This window comes from Lepidothrix coronata, unplaced genomic scaffold, assembly GCF_001604755.1.
Source record: "Lepidothrix coronata isolate B3197 unplaced genomic scaffold, Lepidothrix_coronata-1.0 Scaffold174, whole genome shotgun sequence".
NCBI lineage: Eukaryota > Metazoa > Chordata > Aves > Passeriformes > Pipridae > Lepidothrix > Lepidothrix coronata.
Genome location: NW_016690354.1, coordinates 807,804 through 829,705, shown reverse-complemented (window position 1 = coordinate 829,705; position 21,902 = coordinate 807,804). Strand labels below are relative to the sequence as shown.

At 40.6% G+C, this 21,902-nt stretch overlaps 1 protein-coding gene across 1 annotated transcript in view; it reads right to left on the bottom strand.

Moving 5' to 3' along the window:
• Nucleotides 1-1,119: 1,119 nt before the first annotated feature.
• Nucleotides 1,120-21,902, bottom strand: part of LOC108504747 (ovostatin-like) — a 31,953-nt gene continuing 11,170 nt past the window's right edge. Inside the window, exons 14-35 of the mRNA XM_017830118.1 lie at nt 21,475-21,620; nt 20,935-21,078; nt 20,130-20,300; nt 19,359-19,482; nt 17,933-18,017; nt 17,006-17,234; nt 16,354-16,480; nt 15,005-15,126; nt 14,288-14,339; nt 13,882-13,965; nt 12,738-12,914; nt 12,187-12,268; nt 11,188-11,344; nt 10,651-10,725; nt 9,471-9,636; nt 8,627-8,847; nt 7,313-7,528; nt 7,048-7,172; nt 6,766-6,856; nt 4,945-5,016; nt 2,121-2,223; nt 1,120-1,260 (exon numbers count right to left, since the gene is read on the bottom strand). Of these exons, the coding sequence (XP_017685607.1) occupies nt 1,208-1,260; nt 2,121-2,223; nt 4,945-5,016; nt 6,766-6,856; nt 7,048-7,172; nt 7,313-7,528; nt 8,627-8,847; nt 9,471-9,636; nt 10,651-10,725; nt 11,188-11,344; nt 12,187-12,268; nt 12,738-12,914; nt 13,882-13,965; nt 14,288-14,339; nt 15,005-15,126; nt 16,354-16,480; nt 17,006-17,234; nt 17,933-18,017; nt 19,359-19,482; nt 20,130-20,300; nt 20,935-21,078; nt 21,475-21,620 (2,822 nt within the window). The 3' untranslated portion in view covers nt 1,120-1,207. The remainder of the gene's footprint in view (nt 1,261-2,120; nt 2,224-4,944; nt 5,017-6,765; nt 6,857-7,047; nt 7,173-7,312; nt 7,529-8,626; nt 8,848-9,470; nt 9,637-10,650; nt 10,726-11,187; nt 11,345-12,186; nt 12,269-12,737; nt 12,915-13,881; nt 13,966-14,287; nt 14,340-15,004; nt 15,127-16,353; nt 16,481-17,005; nt 17,235-17,932; nt 18,018-19,358; nt 19,483-20,129; nt 20,301-20,934; nt 21,079-21,474; nt 21,621-21,902) is intronic.

The window sequence follows — 21,902 nt, the reverse complement described above, 5'->3', positions numbered from 1 at the left end:
CTTAACACCCCAATTAAAGAAGCAACAGCTCGGTGATATGATTCAGCTGGTAAATGTCTGCTCAGATTATTATGGATATGTAGTCGGTTTCTGTCTCCTTCCACCAGTGTAATCTGGTCAGCATGAAGGTCATGTCAGGTTACTGCAGGCTGTGAGGGACAGTAGCCACAGTGTCTGGCTGTCTGCTGTACCTGTTCATTAAATGAAGAAAGCACAGTAGGAAATTTCTTGTACTTTGTCTCTCCATTGCAAGATCCTTGTGGCTCTGTTTTTCAACCCCTCCACACCTTTTCCATTTTCTCACTGCAAGGGCTCCATTGGATCTACCATTCCTCTCTAACCCCTTTTTAAAGAGTTTTTGTGTTACAGCTCTCTCATTTCTCTCACCATTAGGTTTTGGGTGGAAAGCTTTCGTCACATTGGCCAGGGTCCCCCATTCTGCCTGTGCCACAAGATGTCACTGATGTCAAGATGTCACTGATTGACCTGTCCAAGGTATGAATGTTTTAGCTTATGAAATACCTTATATCACTCATTTCTAGATAGAACAAGGAGTGGAGATTGGAACAAACAGCATTGCCAGTTAGAATATTTTATTACAAAGCGCAGTAAAATATGAGATGGGAATCTGAAGAAAACATTTCTTTCTAAATAGAGACAAAAACTACATAAAAGTTGTCCTTTGATTAGAATTCTGACATCTGTAAATTTTTCAGTTCAATTGCTGAAAAAGGTGAAGATCAAAGTAATTTCTTCAGGATTTTCTTTCTGGATAATGTAAAGACCAAAACAAAATCTACAGAAGCAGCAACAGCTGATTATTCTCTGAGATTGGTATTTCTTAAGAGGATTCTATGACTAAGAACAAACATTTCAGGTGTTTACCTTTACATAAAGCTCCCACTGGAATATATCATGAGTTTCAAAGAAGATGGATGGTCAGGGTTAACAACTGCACAGTATCTCCCTTGTTGGGAAGATCACTTTATCTGCAGTTTTTAATCCACACTGACCCCAAGTTCTTTTTGAAGTGTGGGCCAGAATGGGTCATTCTGATCTACTGCAATATGGGATTTGTTTATTCCTTATTATTCTACTGCTTTTCATTGCACTCCCAGAAACAACGAAATCTCTTATCCACTTCTTCCTCTATAAATGCTTGCCTGATACCTTTTGAATCATTACGTCTTCTGGCACATATCTGATTTCAGTTGGAAGGCAGGGAGCACGGTGTGTTGTATTCTGAAAGGGCATATTCATCTGGAAAGAAGAAAGGATGAAGACATTTGCATGAGAGTGAGAAATCATTCTAACTGCACTCTTTGTACACCTCTGATTAACACATTACGAACCAGAAAACATGATAAATTTTGTGGTAGTCTTCCAGTTGCCAAGGCACCCAGTTGCAGAAGTGTGTAGTTAGAGACCAATGCTCTCCTCTGACTGTGCAAATCATTGCTGTGACCATGCCATATGTGGATCAGCTGGCAGCAAATGCACTCCAGGGTCAATTCTCTGCTCCTCCTGCTAATCCACTAGGATGCAGTACTCAAAGGTTGTTCAAAGCTTGAGAAAAGCTTGGGGAAACCTGAGCTACAGCTTTAATAACATAAATTCCACAACTGAGTAATGTCTAATGCAACCATACTTCCTTGATATCACTTCAAAAGAGGTGGTCAGGCACTGAATTTTCTATTTTTAGTTACTTAAACTCCTTTTTAGTTCAGGGGGACTGTCGTTCCTACTTAAGTATTTAAATTCTTCTAAGGAAAATCTTTTTGATTGCAGCCTACTATGGCAATGTTAAGCAAAAAAAAAAATTAGATAATCCAGATCAGAGAAGTTAGCAACATTGCTGTTTTTCAATTATTGATTTTAAGCATCGGGTTCAAACTGTGGAACCACACTTCTTTTTGGTTTGTAAGAAAACAACTCCTGATGTATCACTTTCTAATCTGCTTTATGTTGAAAGGAAACAAGAAAGGAGGGGGAAACTGTCTATGCTCTGCAAACCCTTTGCGGTTTAGCAATCAAAAAGCAGCAGAATTGCTAAGTGGGTCTCCATTTGTCTCTCCTTTGGTTTCAAAGGCCTTTTACTGAGGCCTACTCAGGTCACCTACCTGTTTCGTAGTAATCATACATATGTACAGGCACTGGTTTGATATCTGATACAGGCAGGCTTTGCTCCACACTGAAGGAGAAGCTGATTTCTTTCTGGGAAACCTGGAGATGGCAAGACAAGAAAATGCATTGAAACTTATCTTTTCATAACTATCCCTGAGGCCAAGGTTGAACAGATGCATTTCTCTATCAGACTGTGTGACAAAATGTGTCATTGTGCAGTTCTCTCCAGTTTGTAAACTTGATGTCAAATCAAGTAATTGTTTAAAAGCTGCTACTAAATGTATTTTGTTGCTGCTAAAATTGTGTGCTCTTTTCTTTCTTTCTCTTCATATTTCCATTGCAAATTAGCTCAACCATTCCCTGTTTTTCAGCACATCAACATTCATCCTGTAATTGAAAGTTGCTGTTTGTTTCTTTCCTTGCCTTTCCCAACTAAAATCACCTTCAATACCCCTAATACTTTTCTCCATACTTTTCTCTCTTTAATAACTTTGAACTCAATATCTTCATTTTCCTTGTGGTTCTGTTCCTCATTCCACACTCTTGTAGCCAAATGTCCCAAGCTTTCCTCCTTGTTCCTCTTTCTCTGCTTTTCAGGCTTTCTCTTGCATGCCTGGGATGGTGTCACTGTTCTCTTCTCCATTTTTCTGTGATTTTATCTTGCTGACCTTTTTAAAGGAATGGAGCAATGGACAGGGGTTCCGGATAACTGTCTCCATCACTGGTGCCCTTCTGGGTAAATTTTTCATGTCTCAACATCTCAGCTTTTCTGTGAATACAGAATACTAACTACAGTCTTCCTTAGTAGATCCTTGGAGACCAACTTATAAAAATTGCCATTTGAGATGTCTATATGATTACTATTTCTTTTTGCTTCACCTCTCTTTCCCTTCTTGTATTTTAAGATCCCTTCTGGTTTGAAGTATATTTTTCTCCTCTCTCATTCCCTTTATTAATGTCATTGATGCAGCAAGACTATTATTTTCTCTACAAGCACTTCTCTACAAGGAGGGCTAAAAGCTTTTCAGAAGAGATGGCTGTGAAGGACAGGCAGGCGTGTTGCCCTCTATATTGAGGAATGGACGGATTGTGAAGAGCTGCCTCTGAGAAACAGCCACAAACAGGTTGAGAGCTTGTGGATAAAAATCAAGGACCAGACCAACAAAGGACACTTGGCTGTTGGGGTCTACCACAGGCCACTTGACTATGAGGAGGCTGTTGACAAGGCCAGGAAGCATCAGCATCAGCTCCAGGAAGCATCATCCCAGTGGGGGATTTCAGCTTCAGGGACATCTGCTGGGAAAGCAACACAGCTGGCTGTAGGCAATCCAGGAGACTACTGGAATACACTGAGGAACAATTCTGATCCAAGTATTGGACAAACCAACAAGAGGAGAAGCATTACTGGACCTGGTTCTTCCCTGTTCAGATGACCTCATTAAGGAGGTTAAGAGCAGAGGAAGCCTGGGCTGTGACAGTTCTCAGGGTGAGTTTATTATCTCAAGGAACATGGGCCTGGTGAGGAGCAAAGTTCAGACTTTGAGCTTTGAAAAAGAAAATTTCCAGCTCTTTAAGAAGTTGGTGAATGAGATCCCCTGGAAACTGCTCTTAGTTTTAGACCAGAGCTGGCAACTCTTTAAGGATGCTTTTCATAGAGCCCATGTGTAGGAAATCAGACGAGGCAGAGCTGGACTCCAGCATGGCTGAGCAAGGACGTGCTCTTCACACGGAGGAGTAAGAAGGAAATGCACAACCAGTGGAAGCAAGGACAAGTGACTGAGGGAGCGTACAGAGGTATGGTTTGGATGCTTAAGTATGGGATCAGGAAAGCCAAAGCACAGATGGATCGTTACTTGGCAAGGGATGCAAAGAATAACAAGAAGGGTTTCTATATGTACATAGGAAAGAAAAGAAAGGCCAGGGAGAGTGTACCACCTCTATAAAAGAGAAGGGAGAACTGATGGCGACTGGTATGGAGAAGGCTGAGGTACTCAATGAGTACTTCACCTCAGTCTTCACTGGCAGTCAGGCTTCCCATGTCTCTCGAGTCCCTGCAGCTGCAGGAGGGGTTGAGAGAGCAAAGTTCCTCCAACAGTAAGTGAAGAGCAGGTTTGAGACCATTTGATGAAGATGAATGGGCACAAGTTTATGGGACTGGATGACAGGGTTCTCAGGGTCCTGAGAACTGGCTGATGTTGTTGCCAAGGCACTCTTCATCATATTTGAACAGTTGACAAGGGAAGACTGACCGATGTCATCTACCTAGATTTCTGTAAGGCCTTGAAATGGTCCCACATGACATCCTTGTCTTCAAATTGGAGAGACATGGATTTGAAGGAAGACTATTTGGTGGATAATTTCTATAATTCTATGATTCTTTTCATACAGAAACCTCCCTAAAAGGGAGGGAGATGATACTGACTCCTTGTGAAGCACTCCCAGATGAACTAGTAAAAGAAGCATCACTTGGAGGCTGAGGAATATTATGCAGACTAGGAACTTTTGCAATATGGAATGCAACTTAGCTACATTTGTGAAATGCTATTTAATCATACAACATGCTTCACAAAAAAGTAATAAATGCATATCTCTTCACTGTAGACTACAATACTGAGTATATATATATGTGTATATATATAAATATACACATACCCCCCCCACTACTATATATGTATATTTGATGTTGGACTGAGTGAAGTACCTTTACATCTTTAAGGCAAGTGTAGTGTTAATCTGCTATTAATGAGATTTTTCTTCTGTCTGTGAGTCTGTTTTAAACTTCCAATTTAATAAAACTGAAAGAAAACCTCCCAAGCTTACCTTCTGAAGATAGAAGAATATGTGATTGTTCTTGATGTCTACACGATCCACAACAGAATTCTCTTCCTGAAGCTTTAAACAAGGCAAAAGATAGCAATATTAACGCAGAGATTTGCTGAGGAGATTTACAGATTCCACAACAAAATGCATTTAAAGTGGCTGCTACTCTCCTTTTATGCCACCCTGCCATCTAGTCGCCAAAAAAAGAAATGCAAGTTGAATGTGTTCATAACCGATGTGTGCAAGCCAGTCACAGTGGTAAACAGTTTTACTAGGCAGCTTTGATGCTTATGACTTTTATCGGTAACTGAAGAATGCTTTAATTTCAATAAAAATTTACAATCAATTTCTGCAGCCCAAGTTGACTCAATAAAAATTATCACAGGATGTTTAGGGGAAGAACCAGAAGGAACAAAGAGAAGGATAAAGTCCAATTGGAATGAAAAAGAGTGGAAAATTATATAATTATATAATTATAAAATTATATAATTATATAATTTTGCACCTGGTCACCACAGTCTCTCCTGCCTTCTTATTTGTCTCTGTTCCTGACTATTTTCCTGGGTGAAGGGCTCTCTGTTCTGTGTGGATGTGTGTGTAGGCAGTGCCCATCACTGAAGAAGTGACCACAGATAACAGAAACTGTGTGTTTGGGGTGCCAGAGACCCCAAAGTTCAGGCTTGTTGTATGTGGGTGTGTATGTCAATGTGTGGTAGCCAGTGAATACCAAACTGGACTAGCTGGTGAGTTAGTAAAGGGACTTGGCAGCCAGCTACTGAAGCAGGTGTAAATCTGTCTCAAATACTGAAGACACCAGAGGATCTGAGTTAGCCACCAGAGGGACCAAGATGTCCAAGCCTATTTCTGGAGACACCATACGGTCTTGGACGGAGACACTGATCAGGTTATTGCGCTGAACCACCTACTGAAGAGTCGTTTGTATGTGTCTGTGTGAGGCCACTAGGAGACCAGGGGACCCCATCCCATCTGCTGCATGTCTAAGACTGCTTATAGAGGCATTCACCATGGATATATGTGGTGATGGAGCCCTCAGTTCCAGGTGCTGAATTGGGGCTGAGGTCTTGAGGAGGCATATGCCCAGGTGCCAGCAACTGTACAGAACAAGGATCCCGGGGCAGCTACTGAGCAGACTGAGTGTCCTAGGTCAGTTATCTGAAGGAGCCACATTGTGTATTTGTATTTGCTTGTGTGTCCATGTGTATATTTATTTATTTACCTTTTTCACAATGAGCTTTTAGTCTGATCAGCCAGAAAAGGGAACAGGATAAGGCCATTTGTGTTATCTGTTTTGTGGAAGTGCTGTCTTTACTGATCTGTGTGACCATCATGTATTTATGTATATATGTATATATGTATATATGTATATATGTATATATGTATATATGTATATATGTATATATNTATATGTATATATGTATATATGTATATATGTATATATGTATATATGTATATATGTATATATATGTATATATGTATATATGTATATATGTATATATCATGTATAGTGTACATGCCTGCCTATTGCGAATACACACTGAACATTGCTGTTGGTTGGATATGAATGCGGATATGAAGCTGCAGCAGTCTCACCTCTCTTGGGCTACTGGATTTGGCAACTCCTAGCAGATTTGTCTCCAAGAGATGAACAGCTACAAGTCTGAGACACAGAGTATGTGACAGAAGGCCTTTCCCAGGGACTTTACAATATTCCCACGGGGCTCCAATTTGCTAATCAGAGACTATTTTTATCAACTTCTTATGTTGTCAGGGTTTATAATTTACACTGGTTCCATTTTTTACCTTTTTCAGGGATGATTCTACAGGAACAAAACCTGAGAGCATCTTCACATCAACAATAGCCATATTGGAGACTTTACGCTTTCCTGTGTAACTAAAATGAGAAAAGTTCTGTTAGCCTGGTCTGCAAATGGAAAGAAGATCAGTGAATAACATTTTCAGCTTCCAACAATCCTGTTTTTCTTCCTATAGCTGCATAGCAGCAAATTACTTGTATTTAAATCCTTTCTTGCATGCTTTACAAAACTGTGAATGCAAGAGGGTAGATCAATGAAAGAAAGTTACCTGGCAAAGAGGACAAGGTCAAACTTTGGTGGATAGTTGCTTGTGCAAGATACATTCGCTGTCCTTATGGAGAGAGAAAATCCTGCAACTTTTTTTGGCAAATGGATGTTGTATCTCAGAGTGGTCTAAAAGAGATGGAAAGTGTGAGATGGTAATGGACTTAAAGGGTTTTGTGTCTTTGGCATGACACATGCAGAGGAAAAAAGTATGGAGAACTCCACACTTATATCTTAGAGAGGTCATGCTGAATTTCCAGCTTGCTTACCTGCAGATAAACACAACCAGTGCCATCCACTTCCACACTGTAATTCCCCGGAATAGTAGGCAAGGAAGCCTGCTGCAGTAAGAAGCGGTTCTTGTCATTCACCTGGAAAATCCTACTGGGGGACTCCATAGAGTGGACTTTGACCGTGTTAAGATTTGTTTTTGAGAAAGTGAGGTATCCGTACTGGGCTAACGCTTGGAGAGCAACAACAGTGTCCTGAAAAGAGAACGATCCCTAATTAGATACCCAAGTGTAAGATGGTATGTGAGATTAGCACAGCTCCTATTTCCTTGATGCTTTATCAGTGCTTATAAATGGAGAGGGGCTTTGCAAGGAGCTAAGGAGACAAGATACAAGTTCCTTGTAGAACTTGTCCTGGTGGACAAAAAGCTGACCCTAAGTCAGCAGTGTGCTCTGGTGACCAAGAAGACCACCTGGGGCGCATTAGGAAGAGCTTTGGTAGCAGGTCAAGGGAGTTGATCCTGCCCCTCTTCTCAGCTCTAGTGAGGCACATTGGGACTGCTGTGTCCAGTTCTGGGCTTCTCAGTAAAGAGAGACATGGAGCTCCTGCAGAAGGTCCAAAGGAGGGTGACAAAGATTATTAAAGGAATAAAGCATCTCTTATAAAGAAAGGCTGAAGGAGTTGGGCCTGTTCAGCCTCAAAAAGAGGTGAATGAGAGGAGACCTCATCAATGTCTATAAGTATCTGAAGGGAAGGTGTCAAGAAGATGCAACAAGGCTCTTCTCAGTGCTGCCAAGCAATAGCACATGAGGCAATGGGCAGAAAGTGATGCACAGGAAGTTCCACCTGAACACAAGGAAGAACTTCTTTACTGTGCAGGTGACCGTGCACTGGAACAGGTTGCCTAGAGAGGTTGTGAAGTCTCCCTTACTGGAGATATTAAAGAACCATCTGCATGCAATCATGTGCAGTGTGCTCTAGGATAACCCTGCTTGAGCAGTGAGGTTGGACCAGATGACCCACTGTAGTCCCTTCCAATCTGACCCATTCTGTGATTCTGGGGCAACAGATTTCAATTAACCCGAAAGACCTGGTATAACGCTGTGGCAACAGTGACTGCTGTCTACTCCTAACTTGGAACTCAGGTAAATTGTCATTACCTAAAACTAAATTATGTATGAAGCTGCCTACAAAGAGCATGATGTGTCCTGACAAGATAACCTGTGTGAGCACCAATTATCAAATATTATTCAAATCAATATGCAGTCAGGAAGCATTGTCTCAGTATTGAGATTCAGCTTGCAGACTGGACTGCTCCCAGAAGTTTTCTTTTTACCACACCCAGTTGTTACCTGGCTGGAGGAAAAACCACCATATGGGTTCTGTTGTTTGATAAGCCAGAACACAATGCGGGAAATATGGGACAAGTCTTCTGGAGCAAATTTTGTTCTGTTGAGCAAAGCCAGGAGCACATAGCTGGTAATTTCAATCTCAGCAGAAGGGGCACGGGAATAGAAGTCAGGGAAATGTTCTGCTGGTGGCTTATTTTCTCTCTGCCAATGAACTGAACCACCTGAAAACAGAAAAGTGGGGTATAAAAAGTATGGAAAAATTACTTGCTGTTTTATTCATTACAGTATCATTGCAGGAAATAGATATACAATTCTGTCTCTCCCTCTATTCAGTAAGTTTTTTAAACTGTGGGTGTCCTGAACTGGATAAGTTTTATTTATTTATGGAAAAGAAAACAGAAAGCAATGGAAAGAGAATTAATAAAAGGAGGCTGTATAAGTCAGAGAGAGATTGAAGTGAAGGCAGGGCAGCAGAAGGATGCTAAGGCAGTCACAGACAGAAGCACATAACATAGTGAAGGGAACGGCTTGTTCAGCATGTAGAAGAGGAACCTAATCAGGAAATTAGGTACAATCTTCCAGTACCTTGGACTGAGACTTGTGGGGGACTCTCTCTCCACCTAAATTGTCTCATAATTCTTGGAAGATCAGGCCACAGCTCAAACTTTTGTGAAGCCCAACCAGACAGACAGAAAAACTCCTGGAGATAAATTCAGTAGCATTGCAGGCGTGAAATGGGAAGGGAGCAGCATGCATGTGAAAACTGTGCATCAAAATAGCTTACATCACACAACATGCCATTCCATCAGCTGTATTGCTTGTACCATGTCCATACTGCCCTTACCATCTCTGACAGCTGTCTGGTCCAGCTTCTCCAGGAAGAACTGGTGTCTTTTCTCTTTACCAGCTAAGCCATAAGCATAGGCAAAGAGGGCCTGGCTATACAGGTTGTGGACCCCACTGGTAGATGCAGTCTCCAAACAGTTCATGCCACTCTGAATGACAGGATGCTGATAATGCAAAACACAGTAGGCTTGTCAGGTACTTGGGTTTGTGTCTCTGCTTCTCTTTAAATACTTCCATCACTATTTAAGCTGCAATCACTGAGCCTTCATGCTAGAAATATACATTATCCATGGCATGTTTAAGGGCCTACAGTGTGTATCAAACCTTTCAGCCTTACAGACTATCTCCGCGAGATCCACTTCATCTCAGACATTACCAGCACACTACTTACCATGTCTTATCTACGCAACTTCACTTAAATATATGGCACCAGGTTCTTGTAAAGATACTGGAAACTAAATTAATGTTGCTGAAAAACTATTTGATTCTGCACAATGTTTTCATCCTGATCTCAGATACTTAAGTGATGTCCCATACCAGAGTAACTGAGAAATGTGCAAAAAATCAGCACATCTAGAACATATTTGTCAGCTTGGGAACAATTCTCCTCTTCCCCATTATAAAAGAACAAACTCAGCATAAAAACAGGGTGACAAGGAAATGCAGGAAGTATACTATGCAGAACAGAACTTGGATGTCATTGCCCTATGTCTAGTATTCCCATCAGCAACTTGTCATTTCCTCCCATTACTAACAATTCCACAGGGGAATGGAAACACAGCTTGGATCCAAATGTACAGAGTGATTTTGCAGGACTGAAGGTTTGAATAGCCTGAACTTTGGACTGGGCAAATTCAGAGAAAATTCCAAAGTGGACTTTGAATGGGGTGGGCAAATTCAGTCTGGATTTTGCACCTACTTAGACTACTATTACTTAAAACTGGATTCCGTAGAGGTTTTTTAAGTTAATCCATAGTTACTAGATACATAACTGATTTGTTACACTCATCAAACACTTATGGCTACTTCAGCATTCTGGAAACTACTGTCTACAGACTGCTACTGTCCTACAATCATTATTCAAGTTCCACATTGTTAAATAATACAGATGTGAGGACTATGACTTGTGCACTCTTTGACAAATGGCTGACTGTACTAACAGAGCACCAAATACCTACTGCAGCAGAGTGTCCAGCTTCCAGCAATGCTGCCACCACGTAGGCTGTGAGTGAGTATTCAACCTCTTCTCCACCCTGATGAAAAACAAGCAAAGAATTGGTTAGTACAAATATCCTAGAAAGAAACAACATAATTAATTCATAGCTCATATATCAGTTAGATTTGAGATCTGAAGTAATTTCTGCCTCCCTGTGTGCACAGGAATAAGAAAGATCAATTCACTTAATATAAAGTTAAAATTATTTAATGCATTTTCTTGACTTTTGCATATATGTGATAAAGCACATTATAAGATATGGCTAAGCACATAACACAGTAATGGAAAATAAAGCCTGAGACTTCAAACTCAGAAAGTTCGAATTTTTTTTATTTCATCATCAATTGCAGACATAAGAATCATGCTCTGCTTGTATATGAGAGACACAAGAGAACAGTACTAGGAAGAGTAAGGGTGTGGTGGCAAGCTTGTGTCTGTCAGAAATTGTCCAAATCAATCCTAACAGCGGGACTGGAAATTTGGGACTATACTCAGTTACCTTCAAAGCATTGTTGAAATGCGACCCAGCATTTTCAAAGCAGCCATCTGACTTCTGCTTGCTTGCCAGCCAGATCAAAGTTTGAGACTGGACATTGTCATCAATGTAGATGTAGCGTTTGGCTTGTGCAAATGACTTATACACAAAGGCAGTGAGCCTGCAGGTGGTCCAGAAACAGAAAGCAGGTATGGTGTGAACAAGACCAAGAAGGTTTACCAGTGCATAGGATGTGCATAGAAAATGACATAAAATGAACTTCATAATGTTTGAGGTTAAAGCAGCGTTTTCTAAGTTTTAAATAAATAACTTAGATAAAATGCTGATATTAAATACAGACTTGATATTTCTCCTAAAAAAACATGTCCTGAAATAATTTTTTAGAGCAGGGGTAAAGTATAGACACAGCTCAATGACTGATGTCAGTAATTTCTAAGCTTAGTTAATAGAATTATGAAACAAACTAGGTCAGAAGTTCAAAGTTCTGTCAGGTAGCTCAGTCTTTTCTCCAATCATATGAAAGTCACTAAGAATAGAGATATCCACATCTTCTCTGGGCATTTGTCTCAGTGCTGCAGCCTTCTCCTGGGCAAGATTTTTTTCCCTTCTACCCCGTTAGAGTTGGTTTTGTTGCCATTTGAGTAAGGACATACTCTTGTCCTTAATCTGTGCAACCCTGACAACAGTCTGACCCTGTGTTTTCCACAGTCTCCATCTAGGTAGCAGAAAGCTTCACCTAGATTTCCCATTAGGTTTCTTTTCTACAGGATGAACAAACTCAGATTCTTCGGTTTCCCCTTGAACATTATGTACTCCAGCTCCCAGTCATCATGTCCTTTTGTTGCACTCTTTCCAGTTTATTAATCTCTCCTTTACTAGGGGATTCAAATTAACTGAGCTATATCCATTTAGACTATTAAAAATAAGAATCACTGAATACTTTGATCATTTTTCAAAGCCTAAAGATCCTGTATTAGGGAAATAGAAGTTATCATCACTTACCATACACTCCCTTCCCTATCTCGTCTCCCAAAGGAGCTGTAGGATCCATCCCGGTGTTTGTATGACAGCTGTTTTTGATAACCTGAAAACATAATAAAGAAGACACATTTTCTAATCACAGAAAAGGACTAGCTCTGCTGTTTGTTCAACTGAAGCAGTAAGACTTTTGGATTTAATATCAAGTAATGTATGTCTGGTGAATATAGCCAATCATTATGAATTCTAACTGCTTTTACTCCTGGAAGAATGACATGTTGTTTTGGGGTGCTTTCATTGCCTGATCCTATGCAATAAATGCCGTGCTAGAATTCAGAGATTGGTGCTCACCACATAGAGCTTAAGAGCTCAGTACACACAATCACTCAGAATATTCTGAGTTGAAAGGGACCCACAAGGGTCATTGAGTCCAGCTCCTGGCCCTGCACAGGACTTCCCCAAGAATCACACCATGTGCCTGAGACTGTTGTCCAAACGCTTCTTAAACTCTGTGAGGCTTGATGCTGTGACCACTTTCCTGGGGAATAAGATGGAAGAATTTGAGAACCTCTCACCTGTGGATAAATATCCAGTGCCCCTGACTCTAATCTCTTCAGTCAGCTGCTCAGTCTTATTCAGATAATCCAGGGCATAGATGTTGGGTGTGAACAAGGCCATGTTCTGCTCTCCACAGCCATAAGGCATATGGAGAAGGTTATCTAAGTTCCTCAAGGCTGTACCCAAAATGTCTCCTGAAGAATGAAAGATATAAGAAGTCAGCTCAAACTTGCTTTTATTACATTCATTGCTTTATATTACTATGAATCCAAGAGCAACAACTAATATAGAGTAATCACAGTAACCAAAGACACAACATAGAAGAAAAGCATTATAATGCCCCATTTTTTATGTCTTGTCTGAATGCTGGACACCTGGAAGAAACTGAGAATTTGAGAGAAAAAGAACGAGCATGAATACTGGCTGGCATGGTTTCTGAGAAACAGCTATGAATCCTTAAAAGGGTTAGATTTCCCTGCCCTTTACAACCTGCCTCCTGTGTTTTCATGTACATGTGAGAATGCTGTGTGGGTAAGATGCTGATGGGCTACAGAGGCTATATTGCACAGTATCAGCACGTCTCACACAGACACAGGTATGAAAAACAATTGTAAATTGTATTTAGAAAACAATCTGAATTCAGAACCTCAGAAAAAATTCACTGAAGAGAACTCTGAAGTCTTAAAAAGACTTTCAGATAAGTAGATTTGATTGGGACCTGAAACCTTTATTTTATGGGAGCTTATTGACTTACAAATGTTTTTCATTATGCAAAATGATAAATTTGAAATTATGTAGTCAGCAAAGTTCTGAAGCCTTCTTTCCAAGAAATCAAGATAATTTTTTTCGAAGAAGTCTGCCTTATGTTGCTTTTCAGCTGAATTAGCTGTTTTACTCTACAGAACAGGATATGCTAAAGCAGTATAGTCTGAAATGCAATATAAGTTGAAATAATTGGACTATTTTGTCTTCTCTTGATATGAGAGAACTTTGAGCAACTTTTGCCTCTCACTTCCATTTTGCAAAGAAGAAAACTTATACTCTGAAATCAAGATTAATTACTTCCTCATCTTTACATTAAGTTTGCATGTGTATACATGATAGCACTTGGTACAGCACAAGAGGAGTGCCATTCACTTTTATTCTTAGTACTAAACTTACCAATGACGGAAAAATAAGCTCTGGCTGATCCCTGCACTAGGTTTCTTGGCAAGCTGAGAGGCACTGGTTCAGAAATCTTTATGCCTGATGAGAAAAGGTAACAACAAGAATTGTTAAACCCATGTTTTTTTTCCAGAAGTCTTCACTTTCTAAGCATAACTACAATGACTTTTAGAATCTGCAGTCTTGGTAAAGAAAATGCCACAGAGACTTGCCCGAAGAGTCAAAGTTATCTCTGAAAACCCTAAATTTTAGACTAGCACCATGACCCTGAGAACCTCTTTCCTCTCCTGGAAGGGTCTCTGGTTTTGTGAGACAAGATCTACAAGACAGTGAAGCAGTTCCACTGACTCCCTGGAATGAATGAATGAATAAATAACTGAACGAATGAATGAACTTGCCTTACCTTTTGCACAGATGAGGGAGCTCTGAGTCAACTCCTTTTTAACACCTTCAGGCTGTTTGATTGCAGGGAAGTGGTCAGGAAGAGGAAAGAAAGTGTAGAAAATTACCATGAAACCACAACAATTCAAGGGTGTGAATCAATATGCGAATGTGACTATCCAAACAGTGCATCTCTTGTACCCAGTCCTATCCTATCTCCACTACACTATCTCTTGGTCCATGACTCTCTCTCTCTTATCCAACATCCTGTCCAGAGCACCTTCCTTCTTGAAAAGCAGTTATAAAATAGGCATTTCCAGCCTCTGAGAGAGACTCTGTCCAACTAATCCTATGTAGCTGTTGCTTTATGACGCTCAAGATAGATCCTTTCCCTTTTATGTCTTCCCTCCAACTCCCTCCCTAGTTTGCAAGTCACAGGCTAAAGGTACTTAAAAGCAGGTATGGAATCTCCTCCCTTCTGGCAATATCTCTACTGACATCCATGGGTTGTCAGGGTATGTGTGCTCATGTTCCCAAGAAGGAGACAGTGGAAGGAGGACAGTGGATGACACTTACCACTGTGATTTTTCAGTCTCATTTTCATAAGGAGAACCCTACTGTACAGAGCTCCATCTGCATCAGATGCCTTGCCTCCTTACACTAGCCGACTGCTTCTAGTCCACAGCTATAGATAACAGTTTCCATGAGGCAGAAAGCACATGCAGATCTCCTACCATACCTCAACAAGTAGGGTTTGAATCAAGGTGTCCCTGTAAATTGTTTCCTCTTCTGAAGATGTGCTGTTTTCAGTACCTCTGGTATTCAGTTTGGCCTCAGCCGTAATCACGAATTTCACTTCACCTGGAAAGCCACGCACCAGCGCAAGAAAAGGAAGTTATCTTCAAATGTCTACAGTTACTCCTGGTTTTCACCGCCTTTTCTAGGCTGATGAACTGCTGAGAAATGTATTTTCTTTAAAGACAGTTCAGCATAAACAAATTGCATGAAGGCTCCGCATCTGTCCACTAGTGGCAAGGAGAACTTGCCTGGGCCATAGTATGAGTTAAAAAATAGGGGTGATCCTGGCCAAAAAACGGACAGTTCTCACTACCAGTTTCCACCCCTTCTTAGCCTTTTGCTGAGTTTTTTCTGGCCTAGAGTAGTGTTGCAATAATTTAGTTATAGCTCTGTTATGCTTTAGTTGTGCCTCTTTCCTTCAGATGGAATTTATTAACTGAGGGACAACACTGAGGAGCAGCCTCAGTGCTGCAGCAGCACTGAGGACCAACCCTGAAGTTGCAGAGTTGCTCTCTCACCCCTGCTATCATTGCATACTGGAAATCCAAAGGAGCCTTTTACTTGGAGCAAAATGTGTTATTATCAGAGTTATCAAGGTGAGACAGCAGCCTTCTTTTTTTCAGCTCTGCAGTATTATTATGCATATCCAGTTTTCATCTCGCTGTAACTTCGCAACTTTCTCAATGAGTTTGAAATAATTTAGTCATACCGGGTTTTAGAAACAATCTTTTCAAGAAAAGGTCCCTCTGTGGTTCATTTTGAGAAAATCTTTGCTAATTAAAAGTTTATTTGTATTTCAACTCTTGGAGCACTTATACATGCAAGTCATTGTAACTACTTTTTAAAAAAAGGCAATGTTGACTTTAAGGCAGTGTGAACTAACACACCTGTAGATTTGGATAAGAGCAATTTCCTCTTTGCCCATTGAGAATCCAGTCCAAAACTATTAGCAGATTATATTCTTACTGAATACATTTGGTTACATACAAAACTACTAGGTGAAAGATCATATGCACATGAAAAACTGACAGTGTTTCATACATCTGGCAAGTGAAGAATTTGTCCCAAAATGGGCAGGAAATGGACTAACCAAAAATCAGAAAAGAGAAAATGCCAGAACAATTCATTGCTCATTCAATGCATCCAAGGAAGCTTTAGCAGAAGTACAGTACTAAATTTGCAGAGGAGTTGTCCAGAAAAGCCTGTTTGTGGATTATTGATGCTACATTAAAGGGTGGAAGTAGAAAGATCAAGCACGGACAAGTCAAGGTGATGAAAAGACAATCTTACCGAGTTTGTGGGGGCTAATAGCCCAAATATAGGTTTTTCTTTCATTGGCACACACCCTTGCTGTGTTACCCTTTGGTGAAAGGATTTTTGCCTTGTAGTCACTTGACTTTGCTAGTATGGCACTGATCTGAGACAAAGAAAGAAGGAGCAAGATTACAAATGAAATCGACTGCCCTTAAAGTTAGGCTGCAGAGCAAGGGAAACTTGCTGAAGAAGTTATTTATCATCTGCATCTGTGAGATTGTACCAGAACAGAGGGATGAGACATTTTTCTGAGGAAGTGGCAAATCCATCTCTTTTTTGCCCACTGTAGTGTCTGTTTTTGACAGAAGTACAATAAGGTGTCTGTGCTCATCAGCTGAGTTGTCTTATTGAGTGACTGTTGCATAACTCAGTATTTATTGTGTTTTGCAAGTACATGTCCATACCCTCTGCTCAAGTTCCTCCTTCAAGAGCAAAAAGAAGAGCTAAGTTATGTAGGGATAAAGAGTAAGTTCTTATCATCCATGGACCAGCCACAGAGGGAACAGACTGGGCAGAAGATACAGTGGAAGTTAAACACTTCTGCATTTCTGGTGTATTATGCAGGGGAATTCTGGGATCTCTGGGAAACAGGCAAAACATATAGGAAGTAAAAAGGAACTTGATATACCTGGACACACTTGTTGAGGTAGTTGAAGATGTTGGCTATCAAATTAAATTTTTCCCCTCGAATGACAGAGTATGGTAAGGTGAGATCCACAAAGAATGGTTGGAATGCTGTCAGTGAAACAGGTGAGGTGATGCCGAATCCAGCATCATCCTGCACACAGAAAGCACTGGCTTTCCATTCTGTGATGGTGTCAGGAATGGTGTAAATGGCATTGACCTCTCCTCTAGAACTGAAGAGAATAAAAAGAATGGAATGGGCAATGATCTTAGGAATTTTTCAAGACAAATTATAGAATAGACTTTCTGCTGGAGTTAGTACTTCTGTTTTCATCTCACTTTCTGCAAGATACTTCTCCATATTTTTTTAAAAAATTATAATTCTTGAACTAAAGATCAAGGTGCTGGTGCTACATGTTAAAAAGCACTCAAATACTCAACTTTTTAAATTTAGAAATATCGTTTTTTGAAAAACCAGAATGCCCAAACACACAGATTACAGTCAATAAATTTAATGTTCTAGACAAGTGCTGGTAGCCAGTTAAGATGGAGATATTATCATTCCAGGTGCTGTGATTGCCTGATAGAAAAACTAAATAACCTGAGTTTTCTGCTGCTGAATTAAAAATTGGTTGAAAAATAACAAGGTTCTCTCCTGCTCTCTTCTTAACAAACACTTTTACGTTACTCTTAGGCCTTATTTCTCCCCAACAGAAAGACGGGGGACATAGCACAGAATATTTGTCATTCACAGTTCAAGTAGGTTTGTCACTGTGTACAAGATTGGGAGTTCAGTGGTCATTGATCAACATAGACGCACATCTACAAAGCAAACATATGTTCCATGGTTTCTTCACAGAATCCATTTTAGCTACATGAATCAACTCAAAAATTCACACAGGAGGAAAGCAGTGAAGATGAACATACTCACTCAGTGTGAACCAGATCCCAAATCCAGGTCTCAGGGAAGAATTTCCGAACAATGCTAACACCACCCCCAACAATCCTTGACTCATCTAGAAGTGGGTCTATGGTTAAAGTATAATATTAGAGAGGTCAGAACACAAGAATCTAAACTCTGGTCAGACATGCTTGGCACCATAAAAATGAACACCAAGTATTCTGTTTGAGTTTTTTTTCATTCTTTTTCCCACCAAAAAAAGGAAAATTCTAACAGATCAAGGGTACAGGAAGCAACAATTTCTTATCTATTGTCTTTTCCCATGGGAAAAAAACTAGAAAAATTAGCTATTTCACAAGACATTTCACTTCATTTTGTACTGAAAGGTCTCATCATCCAATACCAGTAGCTCTCTGATTTGCAAATGGGAAACAGTGGCCAATATTGCCACCAAAGCTTATAATGCTTTAAAAACCTTCCTGAAAACTTATTAATTTTTACCCCATTCAGTAGTTAAAACTGTCCACTGGACTATCAAGTCCGTTGGAAAACTACTTTTGTTCTTATAATCATACTACAGGTCTGATTTTAGGAACAAAGATCCTCTCTCCAGTTTTCTATGGACTCACTTGTGATGCCTGAAAACTAATTTATTATGGAGGTACCTCAGTTTTCATAGCTGTATCATGGAAATAACAATACTTTCTCATTCTGCTGGACCTAGAATCACAGAACCACAGACTCATTGAAGGAAATCTAGGTTGAGAACAATCCCTGTAGTTTTCTAGTCCAATCTTCTTGAAGCAGGACTAGCTTCAAAGTCAGATCAGGTTGCTTAAGGGCCTTGTCCAGCTCAGTTTTTAAGATTAGCAGTGATGGAGAGACTCCAGAACCTCCTGGAGAACACCTTCTAGTGAACCACAATGCTCATGAGGAAGAACTTTTTCCTAGCCTTGAGTGATACTTTCCCCTGTAGCAACCTATTTTGCTACTTTTGCTCTTTTGCTGAGCAATTTGACTTGAAGAAAGATAATCATAATTCTTGCTGTCCTATAAAGGCTTTGGAGGCTATGTGCTAAGTATGCTAAGTGCTGTGTGAAGTCTTGACATTGGGAATTGCTGTTATGTTTCTGAATTGACATTTTGTTTTAAATACATAATTGAATTATGATTTGATGAAAGGTTCTGACCTGAAAAACCCTGGAAAACTAATATCAGTTTATGAAAGAAGCAGCATCCCAGTACTCCATGTCTTTTCTACATGCACTGTGCACCTAAGCGAGAGAGAATTGACTCTACTGCAAGGACTGTCAGAAAGAGATTACTAGATGCAAACTGGAACACATAGACTTTTTCCCCCAAAAAAACCCCAGCATACTGGCTGTTATTTTATACAGGCAACAGTTTGAAGACCAAGTAGGCTGAGACTGAAGATACAGAATTAACTTTCTTTTACCTGAGACCTTGGCATTGGCGTGGGCACCATAAAGGTGAGGGTAATCTTCCACATCTAATTTTTCTTCATTGCACAGAACTGGCTTCCGTAGTGCAGAGTTGGTGAAGACTTTCAGACCCATACCCTAAATGTGAAAGAATCTGTCAAGTCAGAGCACACACTACGTACCAGTGCATATCACTGGTTACCTTACCTCATCTCTCTCCTCCCTCATCCCATCATCTCTCTCCTCCCTCATCCCATCCCATCCCATCCCATCCCATCCCATCCCATCCCATTCTTTCATCCCTGAATGTCATAACTCTACCTCCCCAACCTTCTGTGCATTCTTTATGGAGCAATGACACCGTGTGTTCTGTAAAGAGCAGTAATAATTGGTCTGATGTTAGCCTTATGTCCTAGGCCATGGGACCAGTGGGAGGTGGAATCAAGCATATTAGGAACCAAGTGGCCTGAATCAGGGACAAAAATCTTTACAAGGAATGCCTGAAGTCATGAGCCAAGGCCATGGTCCTGCTTAGGAAATGTCTACTAAGACATGTCTACGAAGAAGCATAGGCAGGATCCCAGTGAATGTATCTAGTAGTGATTTTCAGTCCTCCTGAGTAAATGATGGGGATAAGAAAGCAGAAACTGGGTGATTGGAGACCTTAGGCAGTTTCAGGTAGCAGCTGCCTTCTCTTAGCAGTAAGAACTTGAGAAAGTTGAATGCTAGTGTACACAAATTCTTCTGAAACACCTCCCACTTAAAGAGCCACAGAGACCACATACCTTGAAAATGCTGTAGACATCGCCATCACGACTGACATTCACAGGTTCAAAGTACAAGCCATCAAAAAAGATGGTTTTGGTTGGGGTACACCCCTCTGGCTTGGCATCTTCAAGGTTGAGCCCATTGTAGTAATAGCCATATAAATCCCTCACACGAAGTTGGTAGTACACCTAGGAGGTGAGAATGATGAGTGTAAACACAAGGAGGGTCTCAGGCGGGTGCAAAATCACATATATTCTAAGCCTGTGGTGTTCCCTGAGCAATCCTGTTGATGTTGGTGTGCTTGCCTACTGATGTCTACCTACAGAGGAATAAGCAATTTGGCTGGTCATACACAAGAAGGACTGGACTGTACTCTCCTTCTTCTGAATTGAAATGGCTTTGTGGAGTGAACTTGAGCCAAAAAGCATGGAGATACACTCTTGAGCTAAGCCAAGAGGAGACTGGAATTTTACATGATACTGGATGACATCTACCACTTTTGCTCTTGGCCCAAGGCCTATTTGAGCCATAAAAATTCAATTTTGACATAATCACAGTGAGCAAATATGCTGTCAAGGATTTACATTAGGCATATTCTTGGGATATGTGTTACACTGTTATGATTTCCAAAGGCAGTGTGCTGCTATCAATTTTTGTCTTTGATATGTACAACTGCCTTAGATATTTCTTTAATCACAGATATTTTGTTTGCAAAAATAAATAAAAATACAGTCAGCAGCAGAGAGATCAAAGGTGGGAACTCTGGATATTATTCTGGATGTCCCTAGCTCAAAAGAACACAGGACTGTGGATGTGGCTTACACTCTCAGCAGAAAACTCTTGCCTAGACTGATGAAGGACACTCTGAATTGCTCGCAGGGCACAATAGGAGTTGGCAGCAGCTTCAAGGTGGAGTCCGACTTTAGAGCCTGGAAGACTCTTCTTCTCAGAGAACTTGAGCTGGACCTGGAAATTAATAAATCCAAGACAATTACATGGAAAGCAGGAGAATCAGATTGGCATATAGATCTAAGTTGCTTTTCAACAGCACTCATTCTATTCCCCGTGGAGCAAAGCTCCCACCGCTAGATGGCCCTTCTGAATCCCTGTTTGTAAAATTTCCCCACCTCTATTGTCCTCTAGCCACCTCCCTCTCACCACTCTATTGTCTGAGTCTGACCATATGCGTCAATTCCACGGACAGCTTCTCACGATTCCAGCCCCGTCTGCACCTTTTCCATTCCTAAAGGCCATCCTTTGTGCAGGGCTCTTCATGAAGTAATTTCCTAACTGCTGTCTCAGCAAAGAGGCAGCTTATATATATATATATATCTCCCTTAATAAGAAAGCAAAGGTCTTCACCTTGTTTTTGAAGCATACATCAGTGTGTATCCAAGAGCTGTCAGCCACTATCTCTCCATGGGGATGCACTGTATAGAGCAGCAGTCTGGCGCTGGGGGCAAGCCTCTCAGTGACAGTCAGTGTGATGGAGAATATACCTCTGGAAGCTGTGGAAGGAAGATGGACCAGAGGAAGACAAGCCAGCAAAAGAGATTATGCAAACCTCAGCTTTGGTGGAAGGACCACATATTTCTTCATAACCTACTAGCACCTATAAAACCCAGGGAAATTGGATATTTGAAGATTCATCTCTCAGTGGCTGAGGAACAGCTTCCATCAGTAAGACAACAGATACAGGGGATTCTGAGACCAAGGTGCTTTGCAGAGAGGGGTCTAAACTGAAAAGAAGTTGAACATGGAAATCTATGCATGATTGTTATGAGAAGAGC